General features: G+C 49.0%; 1 protein-coding gene across 4 annotated transcripts; it reads left to right on the top strand.

Moving 5' to 3' along the window:
- RASL10B (RAS like family 10 member B) lies at positions 1-26938 on the top strand. 4 transcript variants are annotated; one of them, XM_048824126.2, is made up of 6 exons: positions 1-136; positions 9000-9371; positions 21472-21596; positions 22401-22667; positions 23573-23684; positions 26599-26938. In XM_048824126.2, the coding sequence occupies exons 2-5, from the start codon at positions 9156-9158 to the stop codon at positions 23670-23672; spliced, it is 708 nt and encodes a 235-aa protein (XP_048680083.2). In that variant the 5' UTR covers positions 1-136; positions 9000-9155; the 3' UTR covers positions 23673-23684; positions 26599-26938. The 4 variants fall into 4 exon arrangements, with proteins under 4 accessions (XP_048680083.2, XP_074976793.1, XP_074976795.1 ...); XM_075120693.1 differs by adding an exon at positions 7141-7203 and having other exon boundaries at positions 60-136; positions 23573-26938; XM_075120692.1 differs by having other exon boundaries at positions 23573-26938.
- Positions 26939-27803: the final 865 nt, after the last annotated feature.

The following is a 27803-nucleotide window of genomic DNA, read 5'->3' as shown; positions in this document are numbered from 1 at the left end:
CCGGGAGCTGGGGGCGGCTGGATGGAAAAGCGACCCCCCCCCGCCCCCCTCGCAGCCCCGCTTCCAGGGGGTCCGGGCGGGCAGCCGGTGCCTGGGCTGGGGGGCAGCGCGCCCTTGGGATTCGCGCCGCGGCGAGGTAAGGACCCGGGGGGGCCCGGCATCAACCCGGCTGGGGGGGGGGGGCGTTTTTCCAGGCAAGGAACAAATCCGGAATCAGAGTTGAAGGGACCTGGGGGTGGGGGGAGCAGCCACAGTCCAGGATCCCCCCCAGGGCGGGGGCAGGGGAAGAATTCAATAGCCCCCCCCCGGCACAGTCTGATGGGGGGCGGGTGACGGGCACCTGGCGAGGGGGCCGGGCAAACCGCCCCCCGGTGCTGAGGACAGAAGTGGGGCAGACAGCTGGGGGGGGGCCGGCCTGGCAGCAAAGGGCAGGTTGCTGGAGCCTTTCGAACCGTTTCGGGGGTTCCAGGGTCGCCGGCAGGAAGGGGGGAGACAGGGTGGGTTGGGCAGGTCCCGGGAATAGCAGCGCGGTCCCTGGTGAGATTCCCGCACGGGGGGGATGGCCGGGATGCTGCCTCCGTGCGGAGGAAGAAGTTTAACCTCAGTCTGACTCCCCGGGCCCCTTCCGGCTCCCCAGATACTGGACTGCTGAGCCCCCCCGCCCCCCTCCCTCCTGCTGAGCCCCCCCCCCGCCCCCACCAGTGCCCCCTCTCCCTCCTGCTGAGCCCCCTGCCCCCCTCCCTCCTGCTGAGCCCCGCCCCGCCCCCACCAGTGCCCCCTCTCCCTCCTGCTGAGCCCCCTGCCCCCTCTCCCTCCTGCTGAGCCCCCCCCGCCCCCACCAGTGCCCCCTCTCCCTCCTGCTGAGCCCCCCCCGCCCCCACCAGTGCCCCCTCTCCCTCCTGCTGAGCCCCCCCCCGCCCCCACCAGTGCCCCCTCTCCCTCCTGCTGAGCCCCCCCCCGCCCCCACCAGTGCCCCCTCTCCCTCCTGCTGAGCCCCCTGCCCCCTCTCCCTCCTGCTGCTGTTCGGCCTGTAATTCAAGGGAGAGCTCGTCAGCCTGGAGCTGAGGAGATGCTGAAATCTGAACCCTGAGCTTCTCCCAGACCGTCTGTCCCTGACACACTGGGGAGTCCTCCCTCCAGGATTTGGGGCTGGCCAGTTTCACCGGAGACCCACTCCCTCCCCCAGGCCCAGGGATAACCCCGCCCAAGCTCTCCCTGGGCTCCCCCTTACACTGAGCTAGTTGCTAAGGTTCCATCTGGGTGTCGCCTACTTTCCCTACAGCACATTGAGGTGTGCGGGGGGGCGAGGGGGGTTAGCAACTTATTTTCCTTCCGCCACCGCCACACAAACTCGCATGCACATCCACTCGCCGACATCCCGACACATGCTCCCCGTCTATGCGCTGAAGGGCACACGCGGGCTGACCTGCGCGCGCGCTACAGGGGCCCTGGGGACACGCTTGAGTGCCCGTGCTTTCTGCACCGGCCTGGGCGCTCGCTTGCATGCGCCTGATGTGCAAGGGCTGGCTGCAAAGGCTGACAGGCGGCTGTCACCCGGCGCATCCCTCTGCAGGTGCGCCCGTGGGCCGCTGTGCACACGTTCACTGCATACATGCACCCTTGATGTGCAAACATACATGCACCCTTCAGCTGCCAGACTCCCCCGTGCACGTGGAACCCTCGCTCGGGCTGTGAACCTGTAGACAAAACCTTTGGCTGCAAGGGGCCGTAAGAGGGTGTCTAACCACGGTGGGAATTTGGCCGATATAAAAGTCTCAGCTGGACTGAGCTAGTCACTCCTTTAGCTCAGGGCACGGCAGTCATTGAGGACTGCAGATGTGGTCCCACCTTAGCGTGCACTGTTAGGGGCACCAGTCCTGTGAAGAGGAGGGAGCTTTGCCTAGTGGTTAAAGCACAGGGCAGTCAGGAGACCTACATTCTATTCTCAGCTCTGCCATTGGCCTGCTGGGTGACCTTGGACAAGCCACTTGCCCGTCCATGCCTCAGTTTCCTCCTCTGTTGGGCAGGGCTAGCAGTCAAAGGAGGCTGGTGAGCCTCGATGGGTTATGAAGCCCCGGAGGAATGGAAGGTACTGTGGAAATGTAGAGGGCTAGGAGAGTTCAGATTATCTCATTACAATTCCAGTTTCGCTCTGCCTTTAGAAATCCTCTTGTTTCGCAACAATAACCTGGCTGTTTCCTTTGCTGGGAGGGCAGAAGATTGGCCTAGTACTGAGAGTGAGAGCTGTGTAGATTGCTCCTTGTGGCCGCTGTGAAGGGAGGAGGAGAGGCATGTTTTGGGCCTTTCAGATTCCCTGAGCCCAGGAACCGCTCGCCTTGTCCTCAAGCAAAACAAGCGGCTGCTTTGGACTCAGCATCTGCAACTCAGGGCCCAGTCTCCCTCTGGAAACAGGGACCAAGTGGGGAAGGAATCAACACGCTGCCAAGCTCCCTCACTGTCTCTGAAAGCAGGACCTTGTGGGAAGGCAACCCCTGGCTTGGTCCTCCACCTCCCCACTCCTTCCTACAGCCCGGGTACCCATCCCAAACTCTGGCCAGGGGGCTACATATCTGGGAAGGAAGGGCAAAGGAGGCTGGGCCTGGCATTGCCACACATCCTCTGCCACTCCCCCCACCCCCAAACACATCAAAGGCCCCTCAGAAGCGAGTGGGACTTTGTCTGAGGAGAAACCACACAATGGAACGCGGTTACCAATGCTGGCCAAAACCACGGCCCTCCAGCTGCATCCCCCAGCTCCCTCGACAAGGATCTCCCTGCCTCTCGTATGGAATTGGCTTGGTGGCTCGTGAGCTGGTGATTATGTTGCCCTCTTGTGGGGGAGACCCGCAAAGAAGATAAAAACTTTAATACTGCTGCAAGCTAAGGGCGATTCTCCTGCATCGTTCACAGCCACAGGCCTGTGGCTCTGAGCGCGGGAGAGATCTAGCAGAGCAGCTGTGTTACCAACGCTGAGGCCTGGTCTACGCTTAAAACTGGGGCTGACGTACCTTCGTCGCTCAGGGGTGTGGAAACCTGACCTAGTGTAGACACAACCAGGGCAGCAGAAGAACCTTTCCATTGACCAAGGGAAGTGGTGTTCCTACAGTGACGGAAAAAACCCTGCTCTCGCCATAGGCTGCGTCTACACTCCTTGTACCAGTTGCTCGGACTCTGGAGCCCCAACCAGCCCCCCATGCCAAGCCCCCCTGATTGTCCTGTTAACATAAAGCTCCCTATTTTCTCTGCTTCCTCTCCATTAGTCCTGCATCTCAACCACACCTTTCCAGCGAAGGAAGAGAGTGAGCCTGCTGTTCCCTGTTGACAGGGGTTGCTGTTGGGCCAAGTGAGATTCAACCTTCCCAAGGGTTCAGCGCCCTGCCTTCCATCCAGCCCAAGTCAGGGCTCGCCTCTGTTGTTCTGGCTATTGCTAAGCCGCTGGGTCATCTGTTTGACTCGGCAGCGCCCTGGCTGCAGTAGTTTGGCTCACCAAACTGTAAAAAGAGCACGGCTGTTGCCTGGACGATGCAAGGAAGGCGAGGGTTAATCATCCGAGCTTTGATGAAAGCATCGTACCTGGTTAAGGACACTCCTGCGTTTCCCGTAATCCTTGCAGAGCAGTAGCCTAAAGAGAGGCAGGGCCTTTGGTCCTGCACATGCCGCCCTTCTGGGTTCCCATCTTGATTTTCATAAGGTTGAAATCTTCCTAAAACGCATTGGAATCCTCCACCCCACAGCCCTGGGCTGACCCAGCTCCATTCATGTTGCACGTGACAGGGTGGTGATGTGATGGGTGGGGTGCGTGTGATGCTGCTGATGCGGGGATGACTTGTTGAGACCCGGCAGTGTGACGTGCATGGAAACATGGCAGCCTATGATGGTGTGAAGCTGCCTGGCCAAGGACTTAGTTCCAGGAGACAATATTTTCTCCAGGTAGTGACCAGCACCCTGGTTCTCGTGGCTGAATTCCAACCTGGGACCCCAGGAATACGAACCAGGCATGACTTGGGGAACAGCACCTGCCACAAGCGATGCTGGGAGGAACGTGTGAGCCGGGTGGGTGGAAGAAAATGCAGAAGCAGGAGAAATATTCTGACCCTCTATAGTGCGTTCCATTTGAGCATTACCAAGTGCTTTACAAACATTAATTAAGGCTCCCAGCCCCCTGTGAGGATGGTCGGTATTATTCTCTTCTCATCTCACAGGTGGGGGAAACTGAGGCACAGAAAAGGGAAGGGGCTAGTCCAAGATCAAGTCAGTGGCTGAGCCAGGAATAGAACCCAGGAGTCCTGACTCCCAATCCTCTGCCTTAGTTGTTTTGGGGAAAAAGAGAAGACGTTAGCTGAGATGAGCTGGAAATCCTGCTGCTATTAAAGTCTGATCCTACTTCCTTTAAGACAAGACAAACACACCCAAGAGGGGAGAGAAAAGAGCAGTCAAGATTGAAAATGCAGCTTCTGTGTCTGGCGTTGACTTTCATTTGCAACCTCGCTGCTGGAAAACCACAGGCATCGCACAGCTACTCTGAGACCTGGCAAACTTGTACTGGCATCGGGGTGTTTCAGGCATTGGATTTAGCTGCCTCCCTGGTCACAGGCTTATAGCAGTGTTGTAAAATATACAGTCTCGGCTTAGACAGTGGGTAAAAAGGAGAGAGGAAAGAGAAGACGTAAGGTGGGGAAGGAAGAGGGGACACACATGGAAAGGTGGTGTGACAGTTTCACAATCCCAAGCAGTGGTAGGGATTTAGCTGGAGCCACTGCAGGTGGCATTGTCATTGGGGTCCCTGTGTCTGGTCCGGTTTGGTCAGGACATCTCTCAGGATCAGGGCAACGAAGGCACAGCGGTATCATAGTGTATCTTGGGATGCAAGGGGACGGTGTGGGTGGCAGCCGTGACATTGGTGAAGTTCACTCCTTCCCCCTTTCTTGTCTTTCCGTCAGCCAGCATTCACGTCTGTCCATCTGTTTATTTTCTCTTCTAAGGATTTTTTATGAGCTGGACAGAACAGCCCGTCCCCTCATTGCTTTGTTCACCAGTTAGACTGTATTTCAGATGCATTGATTTTGGTTCATTGATTTCCAGTCCCCCACTTTTCTTGCTTACCAGGTGTGATTTTAACACTCTTTGAGTTGTAGCAGGAGGCCTTTGGGTTTGGACTAATTCAATCTGTCTCCTTTTTGCACTTTACATCTATTGTTGTAGGCTATTGTGGCACTTGATCAACTTTACTCCATTTTTCACAGTGGAGCTCACAATCAGAGCAAAGTCGTAGACCCATGTGGTTTCCCACATCTGTACCCCACAGTTCACAGGGGGGATCCCTGACATGGTGTCAGTGGTGGGATTTTATGCTACTGCAGACGTAAAGGTTGCTAGCCTTACCCTATACTCATGACACAGTTAAATGTTAGCCACAGTGGGTCAACACTGCACTGTCATGGGGACTGGGTCAGGGCTGGCCAGCAAGCAGAACTGAGCTCACCCTGAGGTCCCTGTTTATTTCTTTTCTGAATCCTCTGCTTCTCCTGGACATAAAGAAACCCCTTTTCTTTCTTAGCTGCACGTGCCTGCTGGAAAACCTTGGATACAACCAGACTTCTGCAGACAGTGGCCCCATAGAAGTCAATGGAAGTTTGATCATTGACTTCAGAGCAGCCAGGATTTCAGTCAGCGTGCGGCCATATGAACATGTCTCCATATGCATCTGTCCGGCTGTGTGTGCGTTGTTGGTTGCCTGTCTGTGTGAACGTGGCAAGGTGCGTTTGTCTGTGGGCAGTGCTGTTGTGTGTGGATGAACGTCTATATGTGCCACATTCTGGGTTGTGAATGTGTAGCCACGGCTCCGTGAGTCGCAGAGCGTGTATGCGTCCCTGAGAGCGTATCCACATTTGTCTCCAGACACGAGTGTGCGTCTCTCGGCTTGTGTCCACGTCTGTAGTACTCGGCAGATCTGCCTGCTCAGAAACTAGCTTCCATCACGTGACTCACATAACTGATCAAACCCTGAAATTAAACATTAAGCTGTTCACGCAGCAGAGTGATGGCCCCAGCTAAATGCGATTCCACTTGTCCAAGTGAACACGAGATGGATTTTCCAGCTCTGGGAGGGGTCAGTTTAGGAATGCCCTAAGCTGTGGCTGGTGAATCCCACCTCTTCATCATGCCCAGCAGCCTGTACTAGTTTACGCTGGCCACTCATCTAGAGCTGAGATAATAGCTGATTTTGTTTGGTTTGGGTGCCAAACTGGAAAATCGGAGTGGAAAGAGAATCATTTCAGTTCAAACCAAAATAAAAAATTTTGGTGGTTTTTGTTTTGTTTTGTTTTTTCTTGCTGAAACAAACCAAAAAAAATAATTTCAGGTCGAACAAAATACTTTGTGGGACACAAACCAATTTTTTGTGTTTTTTGTTTTTAATTTCCTTCGGGGTTGTTGTCAGGTGTTTTTCACCTTTATTTAGCTTGCTAAATTTCCAGATGAAATGTCAAAATGCTCTAAAATTCTTTCATTCTGGGCCTTCACTTGATTCTCGGGGGTGGGGGGGCTGCTACCAGGTCACTTTGTATCTGTTTCTCCATCAGGGCCAAATCCCTTGGGATATGCAGCTAACAAACACTTTCACGTTTGGGCTGCCCCATTTTGGTCTGCTTGCCTCCAGAACAGGGCCCAAGTTCAGCATTTGTCTACATGGGAACACTCAGGAAAGTGAATCAGAATGAATGTTTAAAGTGGATTAGTTAAAAATTGCAGTAAGTCCCTGTGTGGCCACTTTTATTCAGAATTCAAGTGGCCTGAATCCCATTTAGTTTAATTCATGTAAATTAAGCTAAACTGAATTTGTGCCACTTGAATTCTGAATAAGAGCATGCAAACAGGGGTTTAATGTGGTTTAACTAGTCTACTTTAACTTCATGCCATTAGTTAATTCAGATTAATATTGCGGAGTAATAACTAGCCTCGTGTGGACGTGCCCTTACGCAGTTTAGAAGGAAGGCCTTGAATTTACTTGCAAGAAATTGATCCAATGACTCGGACATTGGTTCGAGGCTCAGGACACCTGGGTTCTATTCCTAGCTCTGCTGGTGGGTAGCATTGGGCTAATCATGTCCCCTCTCTCTTTCCTTTATTTTGACTGTTTAGATTGTAAGCTATTTGGGGCAGCGACCATCTCTCACTTCGTGGACAGGGTTACTGGCTTAGCAGGTGGGTGTAAGCAGTAGATTCGTCTGTTTCGATTTTACTCAGGCTTTTGACGCAGTCCGACACGATATTCTCGTAAGCAAACTAGGGCCATGTGGTCTAGCTGAACTTACTAAAGTGGGTGCAAGACTGGTTGAAAGACTGCACTCAAAGAGTCATCATCAATGGGTCTCTGTCAAACTGTCTAGTGGAGTCCCACAGGGGTCAGTCTTGGATCTAGCATCACTCAATATCTTCGTTAATGACGTGGATAATGGAGTTGGGAGTATGCTTATCGAATTTGTGTCTGGCACCAGCCTGGATGGGGTTGCACTAAAGAGAACTGCAAAATACTACACTTCGGGTGGAAAAATCAAAGGGTTTTTTTGGGGTCATCTGCCTCCCTTCCTTTATCAGGAGCTGTGCTGTCGGCCTTAGCATTGGGAAGGCGCTGTCAGGGCATGTGTGCTTAGCGCTGCCTTGCCCGCCCTGGCCATGCCTTCCAGTGCTGCCTTTATGAAGTAAGGCTAATCGAGTCTCATGCTTCATGGCAGAAGCTGGTTGCCTGCAGGGGTCAGGAAGGAACGGGGCCCCCATCACGTGTAGCACTGCGCAATTGGCCATGGGAAGAGTGGAGGACCTATTGGGATAATGTGCCTGCAGCCAGAAGCTGAATATTGGACTGGGTAGACGTATGATATCATCCAATATGGGAACCGGGGGGCAGGAGTCTGGATTAGATGGGCCTCTGGACTGGTCCAGCAGAGGAGGGGGCAGGATGGCAGGCTACATGGATCTACGGAGTGATCTGGTATGGGAGAGAAGTTAGGATACTGGTCTCTGGATCAGTCCCATATTGTTTGGGTCTGTTACAATCAGCGTGTCTTCTATGTGCAGTACTAGGGTGGTTGTTACATGTCTGCTCTCTGCTGAGGAGTTGCACCCTGGCACAAGAGTTGCACTGTTGCCCTTTGACAAAAGTGTTCCATTCTCAGAGCCTGTTGTGCAATGCATTACATGCCTGGCTGCTTCCTTCACCCCAGAGGTGGCTGCATTTCCATGATGCTGAATGTAGTGAGTTTGTCCAGTTGGGTGCGTTGCAAGGTGCTTTAACTGGTCATTACTGCCCCCCTTTTAATTGTTGAAAAAAAGGGGGGTTGTGACTTAATATCCTGCCTCATTTCCCTTCAGTGTAGCTGGTTACCAGACTCTCTGGCTCATTCTGCTCCCTTTGAGCCACTAGGGCTGCAGAAACATCTCTAAGTCCTCTCCTGGGGGCACAGCCCCACCAAGACTGGAGCCCTCTCCTAAATCTCCCTCCCTGTAGTCCCCTGCACCGGGGCAAGGAGAGGTAGGCAAGGGGAGTGATGGAAGTGTGATCCCTAGGGGACTGGCGCCAACTGGTGTCATTTGAAACATCCCCTAATGGGACTGTTAAGAATCTGCTACCAAGGTGGCAGCGAGGGGGGAGGTTGGAGAGAGCCAGGGCTTTGTCAGCACAGGTGAAGGAAAGGGGCAGAGGTAGGAGGAAGGATGACCCAGTGGTTGGAGCACTCATCTTGCATTTGGGTGACCTGGGTTCAATTCCCTGTTCTGGACAAGTCACCGAGTCTCTCTGTGGCTCAGTTCCCCACCTGTAAAATGGGCATAACAGCTGGGCTGGGATGATGACTACATTAAAAGACCATGAGGTGCTCAGATACGGTGGGGCCAGATAAGAGTCGTAGCTAGCTAGGCAGGGCTGTGTTGTTTGTTTGGCGTGAGGCTGCCTGGGATACTTGGAGGTGCCTTGTTTGACTGGGTCGCTCTTGGTCTTGCAGTGACAGGCTGGGCGGAGGAGGAAATGCTTCCTGAATGGGGCTGAAACCGCAGCCGCTGGAATATGCAGCCCGGGGGCCTTCCTGGCAGTGCAAACGCAGTGGGCTGCACCAAGGAGCCGATCGCCACGTCGCGTGGGGGGGCCACGGCCGGGAGGCATGGTGACAACTTTCAAGGTCGCTGTGCTTGGGGCTCAAGGGGTCGGGAAGAGCGCCATCGTCCGCCAGTTCCTCTACAACGAGTTCAGCGAGGCGTGCGCGCCCACCAAGACACGGCGTGTCTACCTGCCGGCCGTGGTCATGAACGGCCACGTGCACGACCTACAGATCATGGACTTCCCACCCATCACGTCTTTCCCAGTTAACACGCTGCAGGTACGTGTGCCAGGCGCTGACCCGGTAACGCCAGCCAAAGGCAGATGGGCCTGTTCGTAACAATGGGAGTCGGTTCCGAGTCTGAGGTCACGTGCTCTGACTCATCAACAGAAGAGACCCACTGCCATGAGTCTCCTGCCCTTTGACTCGGCGTAGGGTGTCTGTTAAGGACACTAATCCACAGCCCTGCAAAGATGCAGCCCAGAGATATTTTTGCAGTAGTTTTCCTCGTAGGATCAGGTTGTGTCTTATGTGTCTGGGGCAAGATTTGCCTGGGAAACAAATGTGTAAGAAGGGGGCTGCTCGGGAAAGGTTTGTTCTAGTGCTCTGAGCCTAGGAGTGGGAATCAGGACACCTGGGTTCTAATCCCTGAATCGCATCATGGCCTCGGTGAGTCTTCTCAACTCTTGGTGCCCCCATTTCATGAATGGCTTTGAGACCCTTGACTGGAAGGCGGTAAACCAGGAAGGTGTCGCCACTTCGAATGCTAACGTATTGCAATTTGGCTAATTTTCATGATAGTTAGAATATACGGCAGGGCACAGTCGGCGGTGTCACGGGAACTGACGCCTTTCAGTGCTGGAGGGATTATGTCTCCGTGAGAATTGCAATGAACTTTAGGAATCCCATAAACATGCAGAACATGCATGGTGACCGGATTAGCCAAACCCCAAATAACCAACCTGCCCACCTGCGGCTCCAGGCTGAGCCCCATAGAATCATAGAATATCAGGGTTGGAAGGGACCTCAGGAGGTCATCTAGTCCAACCCCCTGCTCAAAGCAGGACCGATCCCCAACTAAACCATCTCCTGTCAGAGCATGTGCCCCTCTCCCACAGGCCTGAATCCCCATTTAGAGCTGAACATTTTTGTGATGCCCCCAGAACATTTTGGATAATTTGGGTACTGTACATAGTTCCAGAGGAGAAAGTAGGAAGATAGAGCACTGGACTGGCATTCAAGAGACCTGGCTTCTATTCCTGGTTTCGCCACTGGCCTACTGGGTGACCTTGGGCAAGTCACTTCCCCCTCTATGCCTCAGTTTCCCCCTTTGTAAATTGAGATAATGATCCTGACCTCCTTTTGTAAAGCACTTTGAGATCTACATAAGAGCTAGGTGGTATTATTATTATTATTTATTTTATTATTATTTAAAGGATTGTGTCTTCTTAACTCCGCCTAGGCATTTGAGTGACCGTAGGAATTGTGGCCTACGTTCAGTGGTCCATCCCTGTTCAGCGAAAGCATGTGCTTTCCTTTAGACACCTGCTTAAATCTCACTGGATATGTCTACACTGTAGCTTGGAGGTGTAATTTCCATCATGGGCAGAGGAACACACGCTGGCTTGGATTGAGCTAGCGCGCTAAAAATAGCAGTGTAACCATGGCAGCATGAGCCAGTACAATCCTGCCTACGAACCTAGGTACATACTCACGTGGCTAGCTCCTCCTGCCACCCCTGGGGCTGTGCTGTTGGTTTTCGCGTGCTAGCTCGATCAAAGGTTGTCTACATCTACAAGATCTGGAAATTCCACCTCCAGCTTCAGTGTTACATGAAGCCACTGACTTAAATGGGAGTTAAGCACAAGCAGAAATGCTTTGCTGACATGGGACCTCGGAGAGTGAAGCTCCTGCCCTAGTTCAGACCCCTCCCGGGGTGGGATAAAAACAGCCCAGTAACGTGACGTTTGGCCAGACTTGGATCTCTGAAGTCTGGCTCCGGAACAAGTAGGTTTGATTTTCCCGGGCACCTAACTCCCTGTGTGAATCTAGACCTGAGTCCCTTGCTTTCCCTTCCTACCTTCCCCAATGTGTCGTTATGTATTTGATCTGCCAGGTATGGTGCGTTTCTTTCGCCGCTCTTCACGTAAAACAAACCTGGCGTCTTCTGAGGATGTTTGGCTGCTGTAACAGAAACAGGCAGTTCTGTTGAAAATTCATCCTAAGTGGGATATTCTGCCCTCCAACATCAGCTGGCGAAATCAAAGGCTGTAACGGATGGCATCCCCACCGCCAGTCTGAGGGAGCGATAGAATTCGTAGCGTACCAGGGCGTCCTGCTGAAACTGTGCAGTACAATTTCACTGATCTCCCAGCAGATGCAGAATGTAAAGTCGCCACTAATGTCTGACTTGTTTCCAGCAATTTGCCTGGTCCTACTGAAGTTAGGTTTCCTGGCCTCTAATTGCCAGGATCGCCTCTGGAGCTTTTAAAAAAAGTCCGCATTACATTAGCTACCCTCCAGTCATCTGGTACAAAGGCTGATTTATGCAATAGATTACATACCAGTTAGTAGTTATGCAATTTCATCTCTGAGTTCCCTCACAACTCTTGGGCGAATCCCATCTGGTCCTGGTGACTTATTACTGTTTAATTTATCAGTTTGTTTCAAAACCTCCTCTAATGACACCTCAGTGTGAGACAGTTCCTCAGATTTGTCACCTAAAAAGAATGGCTCAGGTGTGGGGATCTCCCCCACATCCTATGCAGTGAAGACCGATGCAAATAATTCATTTAGCCTCTCCACAATGGCCTTGTCTTTCTTGAGTGCTCCTTTAACACCCCGATCATCCAGTGGCCCTGCTGACTGTTTGGCAGGCTTCCTATTTCTGATGTATTTTAAAAGTTTTGCTGTTAGTTTTTGTGATCTTAGCTAGTTGCTCTTCAAATTCTTTCTTGGCCTGCCTTATCATACTTTGACCTGCCAGAGTTTGTGTGCCTTTCTATTTTCTTCAGTAGCATTTGACTTCCAGTTTTTAAAGGATGCCTTTTTGCCTTAACTACCTCTCTTAGTCTGTTGTTTAGCCATGGTGGCATTTTTTGTCCTCTTCTTGTTTTTTATTTGAGGTATACATTTAGTTTGAGCCTCTATTATGGTGTTTTTAAATAGTTCCCATGCAGTTTGCAGGCATTTCACCCTTATGACTGTTCCTTTGTTGTTTTCTGTTGAAGTCGCTTCCTCATTTTAGTGTAGTTCCCCTTCTTGAAGTTAAATGCTACTGTGGTGGGTTTTTTGGCATTTCACCCCCTACAAGGATGTTGTAATTAAATTACATTATGGTCACTATTACCGAGCGGTACAGCGATATTCACCTCTAGGGCCAGATCCTATGCTCCACTTAGGACTAAATCAAGAATTGCCTCACTCCTTCTAGGTTACAGGACAGACTTCTCCAAGAAGCATCCATTTATGGTGTCTAGAAATTTTATCTCTGCATCCCATCCTGAGGGATACTTGCCCAAGGAAGTGGATAGCAAAGGTCCTGTGTAGGAGGAGGAGCCGTTCTTGACTTACTTTTGAGTAACACCACAGAGTTGATGAAGATCTCTGGCTGGGGGGGGAAGCATCTCAGTATGAGTGACCAGAATTTCATTCAGATTGTGAAAGCCACAAAATGGGACCAAAATAGAGATAATTAAAGGCTGCTGAATTTCAGATGAGCTGCTTTTGGAGTGCCGTGGGCCATGCTGTGCAGAATCTAATGGAGGGGTAGGTTGAAAGGCGCATATGCCTAAGGATTACACATGAGGCTCTCTGCTATTAAGATACAAGATCGTAACTTTTCATGGAGAAACAGCCTGGGTAAAATCCACACAGTTCCCTCCCCAAACTTGAACTGAATCTGTTCTGAGTTGTGAAAAATCATCATGTGACCTTTTTCTTCATTTCCCATTGGCTCTGGTTCCAGTTAGTCCCAGGATGGGAAGTGCTGGCTCTTTATTTATTGCAAGCATTTATCTAGAGCCCATCCCCGTAATATCTGCACATGACCTCGATTAGAGCAAAAGCAATTTCCAAACTCAAGGCCTGATCGTTTTGGACCAGAATAATTGTTTCAAGCAGAGGTGTATACATCATGTCTACATTGCAATCACAGGGCGTGATTCCAAGTCATGTAGAAGTAGCTGAGTTAGCTTTAATCTAGGCGGCTTGGGCACCAGAAAGACACAATAGCATGGACTTCAGCACAGGCTAGTCACCTGAGGAAGTACCCAGGGTCCCGGTGAGGGCTTTTACAGTCCATGGCTATTTGAGCTAACTCAAGTATGTCTACCCATGCTGCAGCCACACCTCTGAGTTCAGTGTGGACAGTGGCCCAGCTTTTTAAAGGCATTTAGATGTTGCTATGCTCACTCGTGCAATGCCTAACTGATTCAGGAGCCTGTCTCATTTCCACCCAAGTGCCTAATTCCTTTTGAAAATTAGACTGAAGCTCCTAAATCAGTTAGGTGTTGCAATGCTGAGCGCTGCAGCTCCTAAATAGCTTTAAAAATCTGGGCTGGTATGTCTACCTGTGGTGATGTTGGTACCCTCCCTAGAGCGGAGGCAGGTATGCGGGTATAAACTTGCTTTATACCAGTATAGCTTATACCCCTTCCTACATGGGGATAAGCTGTGTCTGCATGAACACCATTATACCGATGTTATTATGCTCACACTAGGGAGTTGTACCACTTTGACTCTATCAGCATATCTCAAAAGGTATAAATGTGTATGTAGATGAGGCTTAAGGAGCTAACATACCATGAACAGCCCTACCCCTAACCAGGGGGAGAAGAAATTGTAGAGCGGTCTAACTCGGTGTTTCTCAGTGATTGGGCCATGGGCCAATGCCAGGCCCTGAGATCTCCCTGGCACAGTTAGCAAGCCAGTCCCCGGTATCCAAAAGGGTTGAGAAACATTGGCCTAACTGATAGAAGAGGGAAGCGGTCCTAAAAGGTGCCTGTCACCGCACTGCGAGTGAGACAGCTGGTTGAAAAAATGCCAGTTATTTTTTAAGGGGCAGGTAGGAAAAAACTGGTTGTGTTGTTTTTTGTTTCTCCCCAAATTTCCCACAAAACAGGTTTGGTTTTCAAAAGCTGGTTTCGGTTTTAAAAAAAAACAAACTCAGTTCTCAGCGAAAGGTCAAAGATCAAATGGCCCCGCCCCCCAATTTTGTAGAGTTAAACAAAAATGTTAAGCAAAAATTTGTTTGGTTTTTAGTTTCTGGGGCGTGTGGGGGGGGAAGGGGGGAGGGTTGGAAAAAAACCTGGAAAACGTTGACCAAAATGGAAAACTGCTCTAATTTGGTTGTAAAAGCGTTTTGATGAAAAACTTGGAGCAGCTCGGAGGAGAAATCAAGAGTGGATGTTTTAAAGAGGCGCTCTAGTTCAAGCAGGAATTAATTCCAGGCAGTTCTCTGGCCTGTGTTATACTGGAGGTCAGAGTAGATGATTACAGTGGTCCCTGCTGGCCTTAGACGCTGAACTTCAAGCATGTGCCAAGGGCCAAGCACAATGCCAGTGCCCCAGTTAAATCCCCTTTGAGCCCTAAATCAACCCTCTGTGCCCTGCACCCAGACAGATATAAATGGGGTTCAGCTGAGGGGTTCTGGGGGAGTTGCATTCATCCCCCCTCAGCTGGGTGGGGTTCAGGGGGTGCTGCAACTAGCCTCCCCCCTTTAGCTGGGAGAGCATTGCTGTGATGCCAGGAGGTCAGTAGAATAAAGGGATAAAAATGGAAGGATTCCCCCAGAGCAGCGGGAGGGGAGGCTGCACAAGAAAGCAGGAGGAGAAGCATTAAACACTGTGCACAAGGGAACAAAAGGTCAGCGCGAGAGCCAGAGAGAAAAAGCAAAGGGTAATTTATTGACATGGCAGACGAAGTCTAACGTACTCAATTATCTCCACGTCTTGGCATGCACCACAGAGGGCGAACGGTGCAAACAGATGGAGATTTCCAGGGAAGGAAGAATGGTCCCTGGAGCGATCCCAAAGGAGTGAAGGGAGGCGGGACACACAGGGGCTTGGCTCACCCTAGCTGCACTAAGGAGGAATAAATGTAGAGAGGGGTAGGACTGAATCACCTGAATGGGAAAGAGGAGGCCTGGCTGTTGAAGGGAGAATGGATGGCTCAGGAGATTGGTCATGGGTTACAAAGGCTTTTCCTTCTAGATCACCCTATTGATCCAGTTCAGTACTGACCAGAAGTCATTGCTTGGGGACTATCAGTAGAACATGATGTGGGTAAGAACGCTTCCAGAGGAACCGATGCATCCATCAGAACTGGCACCTTTCCTGGTAGTCTCAGTCCTCTGCCTTCCTTCTAAGTGAGGTGGGGTCCCTCCAGGGCAGGATTGAGGGGCATGAATAGCTTGGCATGGGTTCTGGGGATAAAGAATACATGCATTTCAGCAGGCCACGTCCATCGCCCCAACGAGCTCTGATTCTGTGGGAGCGCTGCAATGTGCTTCTGAAATGAGTTGATCCAGCCCTCCTGGAACTGTGGGATAGTTTAGACCTGGAGCCAAACTTCACGGCTTGGGCTCATCTCTGGTCAGAGGCAGAAGTTGAATTGCCAAAACGTGGAGCGAGGGGCTCTGCCTTGTATTCCTCTGGGGTTGACTGAAAGGACCAAGTCCTGGAGAGGCCATGAGAGAGGCTGTCCTTAAGGGGTTCCTAGCCCAGATAGGCAGACTCTTTGTCTCCCATGGTGTCTGCTTGTTCATATCACAACCCACCACCACATTCCCATTGTGCCACTAAGGCCTGTGTGGTTGCCACCAGTGCAAAAGGTTATTTGTGTAGTGTGATGCCAATGGATTGGCAAGTGAATCTGAACCTTATGTGGAGGCCAGGCCTTTCTAAGAGAGGTGCCCTTAGATAACAGCATCATAGGAAGCCACATAAGGGCCTGCTTTTCCATGAGTCCCATGTCATGCTCTCCTATCTGCTGGTCAGACCAGCAACCCCTATTCCCTGCCTATGGTCCTATGTGGCCTTCCTGGCTCCTTGCTTGGAACGTTGCACTTCAGCTTCACCTCCTAGCTTCCCAGTCTGTGCTAGCGGTTAGCTAGACATCGCAGAGCTTCATATACAGGTGAAGGAGGGGGTCACCCCCGCTGTAGGAGGGACACAGGCAGGAGTCATCTGGGGCATAAAGGGGGCAAAGCTCATTCCCAAGAAAGGAGGACGGTAGATGGGCCCCACACACAGTACTTCACATGCACTGCAAATAGAATTAGCTCTGAGCCCATGTACACCAGGCATGGATCCTGTCACCCTGCCCTAGTTGCTTTAAATAGCTTCACTTGCATCTCTGAAGCAGAACTTGGGAGCACCAGGGCCAAGGCTGCTACATCACCAAGCGGAAAGCGATGCTCAGCAATCTGTAAATATGCAGTGTTTATAATCACACAAAATATAGGGCTTCTGGCAATGCATAATTCAGCAGGGCTGAGGCTGCGTGGGGAGCAAGATAGCAGGAGATAAGCACCTCTCCCTGGACATCCTCCGACAGAAAGAACGGTCCCTTATCCATTAATGCCTCAGGCAAGGGATGGCAACAGCTTCTGCCAGAACAGCCTTATTGTTGCATGAACAAGGCACTATTGTGAGAGAAATTTACGTCTCTCTCTGTGTGCTGGAGGAACATGGATTTGGCAGCCGAGAGCACGCAGCTTTGTGCTGCCTTCTGGCCGATCGATCCCCGCCCCTTTGGAATGCTCGCTGATCGATCCCCGCCCCTTTGGAATGCCCAGCAGCCAATGAGGATGGTCCATCCATCCACTAGGCTTTATAGCCATGGGTGACACTCCATTCGGGGGTAGCAAGGAAGGGAGGGCCTGCATGCTTCTCTTTCACAGGCGTTTTGTGAAGGGACCGACAGGCAGCCAGTCCTGACAGTCGCACAGCTTTCGAACAGAAAGAGCAACGTGGAGCTAATTCACAGCAAACTTTCTCACACTCATTCCACAAGGGAAAACAACTGGAAAGCAGCTTGATCCACCGGGACATCCAGGATCAGTTTCACACGTGCATCACAAGGGGAAGTGCAATCTGGATGCTAATGCTCTGACAATTGGTGGGAACCTACATTCTGGAATATTGTCTTGGGGAGGAAGAACTGGCCAGCCTGGAACCTGCACTGACAGACCCTTGCTCCAAGTTCACTCAGCTCCCTTTCAGATACAGGGACCCTTTCAACGGTCAAGATACCAAGACTTGTAACAGCCTAGTGCTCCTGTCACTTAACGCCAGAGTAAATCCATTGTCTTCAGTGGAGTTACTCGTAGAAATTGTCCTACTGGCTCAGGTCCAAGTCCATCCACCCTAGTGTCCTATCTCCAAGAATGGCCAGTATCAGATGCTTCAGATGTTTACTCTATGGTAGTGGAGAATCAAGCTCAAAGATTCAAGTTTATCCTTAGTAGGACCCAACTGAGAGGAGTGAAGTTACACCATTTATACATTTGACTCCCTCTCAGAGAAACCAGTTTAACCTTTATAAACCGGCATCAACTTTGCATCATCCACATCAGCCCAACTGCTCCTGTGTCCTGCGTGTTTTCTCAAGTTCTTTGTCTCTGGTGGTTGGGGCTTTTAGCCTTCCTGCCAGCAATATCTACTTGCCTCAGGTGTAAGGCAATCAAACATGTTCACTTTCCTTCCATCAGCATTGCCGCATCTTCCTCCTCCCCAGTGACGTAGGATTATTTGGAATTCTTATAATTCTCTGGTGCCTTTCACCTCCAACCTTCATGAATAAAGCTTCACAACTCCTCTTTGAAGCAGCACAATATTGTCAAATGCATTTTATAGACAGGGAAACTGAGGCACATTGTGACTTGCCCGAATAGTCACTCAAGGATGCACTGCCACTGGTAAAGGTAGAATTCAGGGCCTGCTAGGGTCTCTGCTCCAACCACTAGCCTATACTGTAACGCCTCTCTCTCTCTGCATCACTGTAGTATTTGCTGTACAATTTACCGTTGCTCATTTATCTATTAGAAATCATCCCTTAATCCAAGTGCCTAATCAATAAGCTACTGCAAACAGCAGCTGATCATTAATGAACTAATCAGCCCTCCTTGGTTTGTTTGTTTTCTTGTATTGCCAGTAATTTCATTACACCACTTAACTGCAGGTGTCATTAGGCGAAGCGACTTTAAGCGAAATCTAGATAAGATAATAACAGCCTAGTGAAATCGTGATGGACAATGCTGAAAAAGCCTCGAATGATGGCATTCAAGCAAATTGCATCCCAGCCTCAATGTAATAAGCTGTAATATACTGATCTCCCAGACGTACTGGAACTCTTCCATAAAGATATTAACCCACAGCTAAGAAGCTGCCACTATAATTGTCTTTATCTCTTTGGTAACAATCACTGAAGAGTCACCCTGTCATTTTCATGCACTGACCAGGGCTGGGGGTGGCACCATGAATAAATAGGTTTCTTTCATCGCTAGTTTCAGTGATTCATTCAAACCTTTGTGGTCTGCAAAGCGGTGATCCAAAAGAGTGTCCTTTGCCATTTCCTCCATTCCTAGCTCCTTTTGCTTTATTCCCAAATATCATAACCATGAAAGGGGATGATTCATTGTATGAAAATGTCTCACTACAGGAAGAATTACTATAGTTTCTTCTAACTGTATTTTTATACTCTATAGTCAAGATTTTGCAATTTCTCCTGTATAGAGTGCTGTCCCAATCTATCTATCAAAACATAGTTCATATTGTATGGAATCCTAAATCTCTACCCATTTCCATAGTGTCAGGGACACCTCCTGCTTCCTCAGTCCATTAGAGCAGCTGCCATGTAAACATGGGTGATTCCTCTTTTGTTAGGAATTGTGGGTTGCATCCCTGTGCAGTGAGAGAGGTGCCCAATGGTGCCAGTTTGTATGGCTCACAAGAGGAGCCCAGGCTGCAAGCAATCAGGTCTGTACAGCTTTGTGGTTCTGCCGTGGATTGGATTCTTGTGTCAGCAGGCAAAGATGGAATGTCTCCTATGTTTGTTTCCTGGGACTTGCTCCTCTCCGATCCTTTGACAGCAACTCTTATTTCTAGCGTCACCTTTGAGCTGAGCTTGTGTACAGGGCAACAGCATTCTGGATGCCCTGATACAACCTTTACAAGGGGTTGGATTGGGCACTGGTAATTAGTATTTCTCTGTTTTTTTTCTTGAACAAATGCAGTGTTAGCAGCTGCTGAATGGTGGCATTTAAAAGCAGGGCATATTTTCACCCATGCATCGTGCACAAAACACTAACTGTTCTGTAGGGGAAGCTCCTGAAAAGCCCCAGCTGTTCCACAAATGTCTTTTTATGACCCTAAACTGTATATGTAGCATGCCTCACCCACACTGAACTGGTTCCCTACAGACCGAGACGATGCAGGGAGGAACACATAGCCATGGAATGAGGGTCTGACATTGTGTGGGCTGGGGGTTGTGCCAGGGCATCTCCATCCTAACTTGCAGTATCCCCTTCTATTATCAGCCTGGACCACCCCCAGCTCTGCCAATACATCCAATGCTGATCTATGGCATGCCCTGATACTCCAGTCTTAGGACCACCCCACGACAAGCTCCACCAGTCTCGATCTATAGCTCCTTCAGCTGTTCCATCCTGACCTCCCAACCCTACCCAAACTCAGCTCAGCCAATGACTCTCTATGCTAATGTGAAATACCACTGGCTATTCCAGTTCTGGGCTGCCACTCAGGTCTGCCAACATGCCTCAGGCCTTCTGGTTAGCAAAACCTAGTGTCCTAGTCTTTGCCTTTCCTGGGCAAAGAGCTGTCCTGGCCCAGTCATTCTGTGATGTGGATGAATGGCCACTCTAGACCAGAAAAGGAAATGTAATGGATTTGATCTCACTCTAGTTCAAATAAAATGTGTACAGTCTAGATTGCCAGGAGGTGAAAGCTTAATATGTTCACTGACAAAAACGTTCAGTGAGTTCATTAGGCAGCGGCAAGCACTATAAATCTAGCAAACAAGCTCATTCAGAACCATGGACAGATCCATCAAGAATCTAGCAATCAAGGTGAATTTAGTGCTGTTAGAAAGTACCTAATTAACAGACCTGGAGACTGGGGTCCTTCACGTGCAGGATTTCCCCACAGTGCCCTGCCAACGTGGATATAAAGGGGAACAAACTTTTAGGAACTAGGCTTCTCCCCTTGCCCTCCAACGTCAATCGCAAATCATATAGCCCATCAAACAGCCTAAGAACATAAGTAACTTTGATCGCTTCCCCCTGAGTCAGATTTGAACCCATCCTCTAGAGGTGAAAGAGGACTTAACCCTGCGATAGTCCCTGATCCTGAGGCTTACCCAGGGTGAGGTAGCTGGAGATGCTGGTGAGAGGAGTTGTGTTGATGTCGTTTAGTCTGACCACCTGTAGAACAACAGGCCATAGGACCTCCCGGAATTAATTCCTGTTTGGACTAAAGTAGTGGCTCTCAGACTTTTTTTTACTGGTGACCCCTTTCACAGAGAGACCCTCTGAGTGCAAACCCCCCCCCCCTTATAAATTAAAAATACTTTTAAATATATTTAACATTATTATAAATGCTGGAGGCAAAGCAGGGTTTGGGGTGGAGGTTGACAGCTCACGACCCCCCATGTAATAACCTTGCGACCCCCTGAGGGGGTCCCGACCCCCAGTTTGAGAACCCCTAGACTAGAGCATGTTTTATTTGTAAGGGAGCAAGCCAGAGAAGACTGAGAGGTTAAAGAAGGGGGTGGTGGGGGCTGGGGAAGGTTAGGAACTGGGATGAGATGAGCTTGAGGGGGCAGGTGGAGGAGAAACACAGTCACAGAGCAGTTAGGTGACTCCCGCTTGTCACAGTGAGTCAGCAGCAGAACCAGGAATAAATCCCAGATCCCTTGAGTCCCAGGCCTGGGCATTAACACTAAAGCATGTGCCTGCTATAATTATCTGCTGCTTATTCCACCAGGGTGCAGTGAGGCTGCTGCTGGGAAAACCCGTTATGCCTGTAATATCACCCATCCCAAAGCAACAGTAACTGCAGATTTGGACCCACATTAACTTGTACAGCAGGTCCCAGGGATGCTCGAAATAGAAGAGTACAATGGTGCTAGGGTTTTGGGCCACCAGCCGTGTTTGCAGAAGCAGGCGTGATATGGCATTAGGAGCAGTGCCCAAGTCCAGCAAAGCCTGGGCAAAGACCCCAGTAGCAGAAGGCCTGGCCTGGTCACAGTAGTGCCCTTGCCTATGAGATGGCAGAAAAGCTGGAGAGACACCCCTAGGGCTGTGCCAATGGGGCCTTCTGTGTCTGAGCTTTGACCAATTCCTGTGTGCCTGTTGCAGGAGTGGGCGGATGCGTGCTGCAGGGGGCTCCGGAGTGTCCACGCCTACATCCTAGTCTATGACATCTGTTGCTTTGACAGCTTTGAGTACATCAAAACTATTCGCCAACAGATCCTAGAAACGAGGTAAGTGCCTGCTTGCCTTACCCCTGAGCTGGGGAAAGGCCCCACTCACAAAGCTAAAGTCACCTCTCCATTGTGCATCCTCTCCGGGAATATATTGGGGGCAGAGAGGAAGATGGAGGGTAAGCTGGAGCTCCCTGGCTGAGCTCAACACTCTCCAGCAGTCTCCTGGTTCCCTTCAGTGCTGATAGTCCTAGGGACTGAAATCTTCCAACAGGTGCAGGCTAGAATTAGGCACCTTCCATCTGCACTAAATTCACTCAAGCATCCTAGAAAAGCAAAGGGCAACGAACAGCTCAGAAGGGAGCTCTGCAAGCTGCCCATGAGATATTAAGAGCCACGGTGGGGCCAAGTCTAGTCATTGGCAAAGCAGCGTTGGGTTTCTTACCAGTATTTGTAAGCTGTGCTTGCTGTGACAAGATAGTTGAGTGAAAGGGCAGTTTGCTACAGCAGGTCTGACTTGCATCCAGCTGCATGACTTTGACAAATCGTACCCCTCCATGCAGAACAAGGTTCCCTGCTGACAGCCCGACAGGAGCCGCCAGTCTGTGCCCCCCACGTTACACAAGGGAGGCTTTGGATTGCCATCCTCTGCCACTAGGACAGGCCCAGCCAGGGCCTGAGGATGGGGAGGGATCCCCAGGAGACAGAAATGTTAGTAGGAAGATAAAATAGTGTGCTAGTGGGAAGCAGAAGAGCTGTCGTAGGAAATTGGAAGGGGGTAATGGGTTGGAGGTTAAGGGACTGTGGCCTTCATGCCAGTGAAAGAAACTGACGTGTTTCTGTCTCTGCCCTTCTTCCCTGCAGGGTCATCGGCACCACAGAGACCCCCATTATCATTGTGGGCAACAAGCGGGATCTGCAGAGGGGCCGGGTGATTCCCCGCTGGAACGTCTCCAACCTGGTGAAGAAGACCTGGAAGTGCGGCTACATCGAGTGCTCTGCCAAGTACAACTGGCACATCCTACTGCTCTTCAGCGAGCTGCTCAAGAGTGTGGGCTGCACCCGCTGCAAGCACGTCCACACCACCATCCGCTTCCAGGGGGCACTGCGCAGGAACCGATGCACCATTATGTGAGGCCCTGCTCTCCACCCCCTGCTCCCACAACTGCCCCCAGAGACCCTTTTGTAAAGCCAAGGGGTGGGCGCAGGAGGATGCGAGCAACTCTCTTGACAAAGGAAGCAGTGTCAGGGAGGGTGCCCAGCTCTCCTGGATGAAGCCTCGGAGTGAGCCTCCTTCATCCCTGCCTGTCCCCAGCGCAGAGACGGCATGGTCTGTAGATTCAAGGAGGCAGGGTCTTGCTCCAAAGTGCAAAAGGCTTCTAGGCACCTTCCTTTCCTCCCGCCTCTGCACTGGATCATGGACTGGATGATGCAGTGTCCAGCGAAGAAGGGAGAGGGGCACCTTAGAGAGAGCAGGGATGGGTGAAGTATCACTGGTTACCATGCAGTTGGGGGGGGTGAGTCTCCTGCCATCCCAGAGCAAGGCAAGACTGCTATCAAGCTGCCACTTGGTTATTACCTGATGATGACCTAGTCTTGACAAGTGACAGATTTGTATGGGTAGCCATCTGTAATGCCAACTGCCTACCACGAGGCATGGCGTGGCATCCCCTGCTGCCTTGGTAACCAGAGATGTCTTCACTGCAAACAGGGATACAAAGACCCAATCAGCCTTAAATCAACAGGTCCTTTGCCCTTGTGCCAGGAGAGTAACATGGCATCAGGGAAGCTGAATCCTCCCTTGTTTTGCCCATTGGATCTGGAGCTTCTTCCCTCCAGGGACAGAGCAGCCTGATAGCAAGAGGCATGGCTGAAATGGAATTTTTTATTTTTTTATTTCGGGACAGAATTTTCAGATGGTTCCAAAAAAAAAAAAAAAATCACTCCACCACCCCAAAAACTGGCCGTTCCTCCCCCGTTTCCTTCCTGTGTTGTGTTTCTACAAGCTCCAAACCCTTTTTTAAATATCTCAACAGCGTGAGCACCTGTCCGAGGCTTGCCTTTCTTGGATGGGCTTGTCGGTGTGTTCATTCTCACACGTGTGCACGAAGAGCTCCTCCCCCCCCCTTCTGCTGACAAGACACCCAGGTTTGGCAGTTAGCTGTATCGTTTTTGTTCTTCCTTTTAAATGGATTTTTTTCCCCCAGCTGGCATTTTGGCACTAGGTTTAAAGCAAAATGATCCTGAAATTCTAGTGTTAGGAGTCTGGCAGGGACAGTGGAACTATCTGACTGAAGCAGATTTGCTGGACAGGTACTGGGGTTCTACCTCTTGTTGCTGGAGCTGACCACTGTCAGTTCTGTACAGATTTAAAAATTATCATCAATGAAACAAAACTAGACAGTGGCCTCCTTGAAGGATAACAAAAATACTGTATAGCCATGTACCGAGTGTTTGAGAAAGATCCTACAGCTAATATAAACGCGATGCTTTTCATGCTCCTCTGTGTAAAGGGGCATAAGCATAAATAAGTATCAGGACTGACCGTTTATAAATTGATCTGACCCAAACGCACCTACATCTTATGGTCATGGCGGGAGAGATCAATGAACTTCAGTTAGAAACGCCTGTTTTCTACAGTTGTTTTATCATAATTGACCTGCTAAATTCACCCTGACTTCAGGCTACTTTGCAAAGATTGACTGACATTTCAGATGTCAACGTCTCAGTTTATATGCAAGTATGTACAGTTTCCTAATAGGCAAGGCTATCTCCTTAAACTGTTTAAAAGGGCTGATCAGTAGCTGCAGTGGATCTCGGCTTCATTCCTTCCCACTGAAAGCAGCTTAGTACACACACACACACACACACACACACACACGGGGCTGTTGTAATAGAACAAATGAAACCTGAGAGGGAGAGTTGTGTGTTCAGGCTTTACTAGAAGGAGATGCTCTAATACTTTACACACTGTTATACTTTCTGGGTTCTTCTATTACTTTGTCCTAGACAATCCTTTCCCTAAACATAATGCATGTCAGAAACCCTGGGGCCATCTAACGGCAGACTCTTGAATTACATTATGTCAAGGCAGTCAAGTTGTTTAAAGATCTGCAAAGAAATGAGAAATTGGGTTTGTGCCTCCCTTCACACACACCTTTTTCTTTTGGCTAATTTATGCTTGATAAAAGAGGTCTGCATTTTTTTAAAAAAAAATTATTTTCTGCTTGTGTTTTATACTTTAGAAATACAGGTCTTGTCTGCCCTGTTTTTCCCCTCTTTAACTTGCTCAACCACATGAGAAACACTTGGGAGAAAAGATTTCTTGGTTAAAGTTTAAGGGAGGAGGAAGCTCCCAATCCATACCTGAGACCAACAAGTTCTCCAGTAAAACCAGACCTGCTGCTTCTAAGGTTAAAAAATGTTGAAGCCTTCCTTCTCTATAATAAAACAAAAAGCCCAATACCTTCCCAGTGGTAGGTCCCATTTCACAGTGATGCTATTACTATCTTGGTGACACTTTTTATTAAGACATTTATAAAAAAAATAAACTCTAACTAAAGTTTCATTTTTATGACCAAATCCCTGGAATCTTGCTGTCAGGGTTTATATGATCACCAAAGTCACTTGCTGGAATACAAACAATATTGAGAGCACTTTTGCAATGTGAGAGGCTGCGATTTAGCGGTCTAATTACCACCACCACTAAAGAGAAGAGCATCGCTAAGTCATTGTCCACTGTGCTGAAATTGTGGGCCGTGCACAGGGAGGTTTGCAAAATGGAATGCTAGAGGGAGAACTGAAACAAATCGATAGCTACCCAGGTACTTACACCATAGCCACTTGGACCTTCACAATAACTTTCCTCCTGCTTCAAAAACACAGGCCTCTATCACTTGAGCTAAAGGCAAATCTAGTATCCATATAGGGTCTATGACACACAGCTGAGTCCAGCCAGTAAAGGGCGATCATACATATTCCCAGCAATCAATACATTATTCTATGAATGGTCAGTTGTAAATTCTAGGCTTGTGATTCTACTGAGACATTTGGAGGACTTGGTCATGGTTTGTGACATCAGGAGAACCTTCTGCTGGAATTGTAATTCTAGAATTAACTGTGGCTTGTTATTCATCCTGTACACTGCATGTACTACAATGTAATAACATGCTTTGCTACAGGGGGTTCTAATGTCATCTCTTTGGTATTAACACGTTATGTCCATATTCTTGTTCTCTAGCCAGATTTATCCCTTAAACAGTTTTAATAAGCAAACTCATTTGTAAATGCCAATAATAAAGCGTTTATAAATGTGCTATAATGTAAAAATATCACGTATTAAGCCAATACATAGATTACTATAACCCTGTACCCTGCAGTTTATAACAGAAATTGGTCTAACAAAAGATATTACCTCACCCCCACCTTGTTTTTCTAATATCCTGGGACCAACACAGCTCCAACAACACTGCAAACGGTTTCTAACACACTTAGTTGTAGGTTTTCTAGCGCTGATTAAGTATTTTGAAAAATGTTATAAATGTAATTATCATATTCTACAGTGACTCAGAGAAAATTATATTAGTAATAAGACGACTTATTTATATAGCAATTTTCAGCTTCAGAGTGAACTACAGCTTCAAACACTGAATCCTCGCACTAGTGCGGTGGGGTGTCGTTATTTTACAGGTGGGGAAATAAGGTAGCAAGCTCAAGTGATTTGCCTAAAGCAACAGAAAGAGCTAGTGGCAGACCTGGAATTTAAATTGAGGAATTCCAGGCTTCCAAGCCCATGCTCAGATCCCCAGGCAATATTGGTTGGTGTCAGCATTGGGCTGTGAAGCCACAAAACAGGAGGGAGAAGATGACAAGCACAATAGCATTTATAACTAAGCTCTTAATAAATATTGTAATAACTAATCACATAATTATTTATGCATTAACCTATTTCTAAAAATACCCTTAATACAAAGTGTTACCATTCTCTTTCTTTAAACGAGGTTCTAAGAAGGAACATTTCCCCATATATATTTTTACACACACAACTGTGCTTCCTTGGCAGGAAAATTGTTCCCAAATATTCCTGGTGAGCGTCTTCCCTGGGAGGGCTCAGAAGAGAGCCACATTTCTCTCTGCACTGTGTACCTGTTATTCATTTTTCTACATTGGAGGAAATATACAGACAGTGACTTGAAAGCCTCTAATTAGGAGTCTCTCTCTATTCCCTCCCATCCCTGCCCCAGATGTTCTTCATCTGATCTGTTTATTTTGGGGGTTTCTTGGACTTGGTTGTCCACTATTTCTTGTTGGAGATTCCCAATGTGTCTGTAAAGCCTGTAACACACTACAACCCCGTTATCTGAAATCAGATTAAAATCGGGTGCATTTCCCCTTCTTCTGTACCTACGTCTCTGTCATTTTCCTGCGATGTCTGATTGCTTTCTTATATCCACACTCCTCACCATCACCAAGTGACCAGCATGAGCAGCTCTGCTTCTAGAAATGTAGGAATTGCCAGACTGGATCAGAACCGAACTCCAGCTAGTCTAATATCCTATCTCTGACAGTGGCCAGCACCAGTTGCTTCTGAAGATGCAAAAAGCCCCGCAGTAGCAGATGTGGGATAATCTGCCCCTCCACCCACCTTCCATTAGCTCTGATCCTGGTCTCTACTAGATGAGGTTGGCTTCAGTCCTGATACATGAGGTTTAATATCCCTCCCCACATTTTGTGTGTCATTAATTATGTTAACTCTGGCTAGTTTGATACGCCTATAAAGATCCAATCAACTTCTCATGAACTTTCCAAAACCCAGCAACTTCCTACAGCTTTGTTTTTCTTTTAAATAATCTCATTCCAGCGCCTCAATCTCAGCAATTCCTGACTAAGTCAAATTAATTATATGGGTGGTTTTTTCCTTTTGACCAGTAATCAAGCTAATGTTGAATCCACCAGGTTAGATTTAAAAATAAAGCACAGATCCTTTAGCTGGTTACATTGAAGCTGCAGTAGCTTGAAATCAAACTAAAAGGCATAGCAATTTACAGCATATCATCACTGCTATTTTAACTTGAGAATGGTTTGCTTGTTTTTTTCCCCTTGCACTGTAGACATACCCTGAGTGGTGGAGGAACTGAGCTAAAAGAATAGTTTTACACTGAATGAAGACTGTACCTTATTTACTCAGCAGAAATTATTTTGGTCTGGTTTCAATCATACCCAAGAGGAAGGATAGTGGTGTTTTGCCTTGTAAAGCACAGCTGGCTT

Source organism: Caretta caretta, chromosome 17 (assembly GCF_965140235.1).
Source record: "Caretta caretta isolate rCarCar2 chromosome 17, rCarCar1.hap1, whole genome shotgun sequence".
Classification (NCBI taxonomy): Eukaryota; Metazoa; Chordata; order Testudines; family Cheloniidae; genus Caretta; species Caretta caretta.
The sequence above is the reverse complement of the archived record's forward strand: the minus strand, read 5'-3'. Positions and strand labels throughout refer to the sequence as shown.

Bases quoted from the DNA above. Each gene is read 5' to 3' on its own strand.
- RASL10B (XM_048824126.2), top strand. From the start codon at position 9,156: ATGGTGACAACTTTCAAGGTCGCTGTGCTTGGGGCTCAAGGGGTCGGG. The intron at 9,372-21,471 runs GTACGTGTGCCA...TGCCTGTTGCAG, and splicing joins TCCCAGTTAACACGCTGCAG to GAGTGGGCGGATGCGTGCTG. The intron at 22,668-23,572 runs GTGAGGCCCTGC...ATATCTCAACAG, and splicing joins AGGAACCGATGCACCATTAT to CGTGAGCACCTGTCCGAGGC.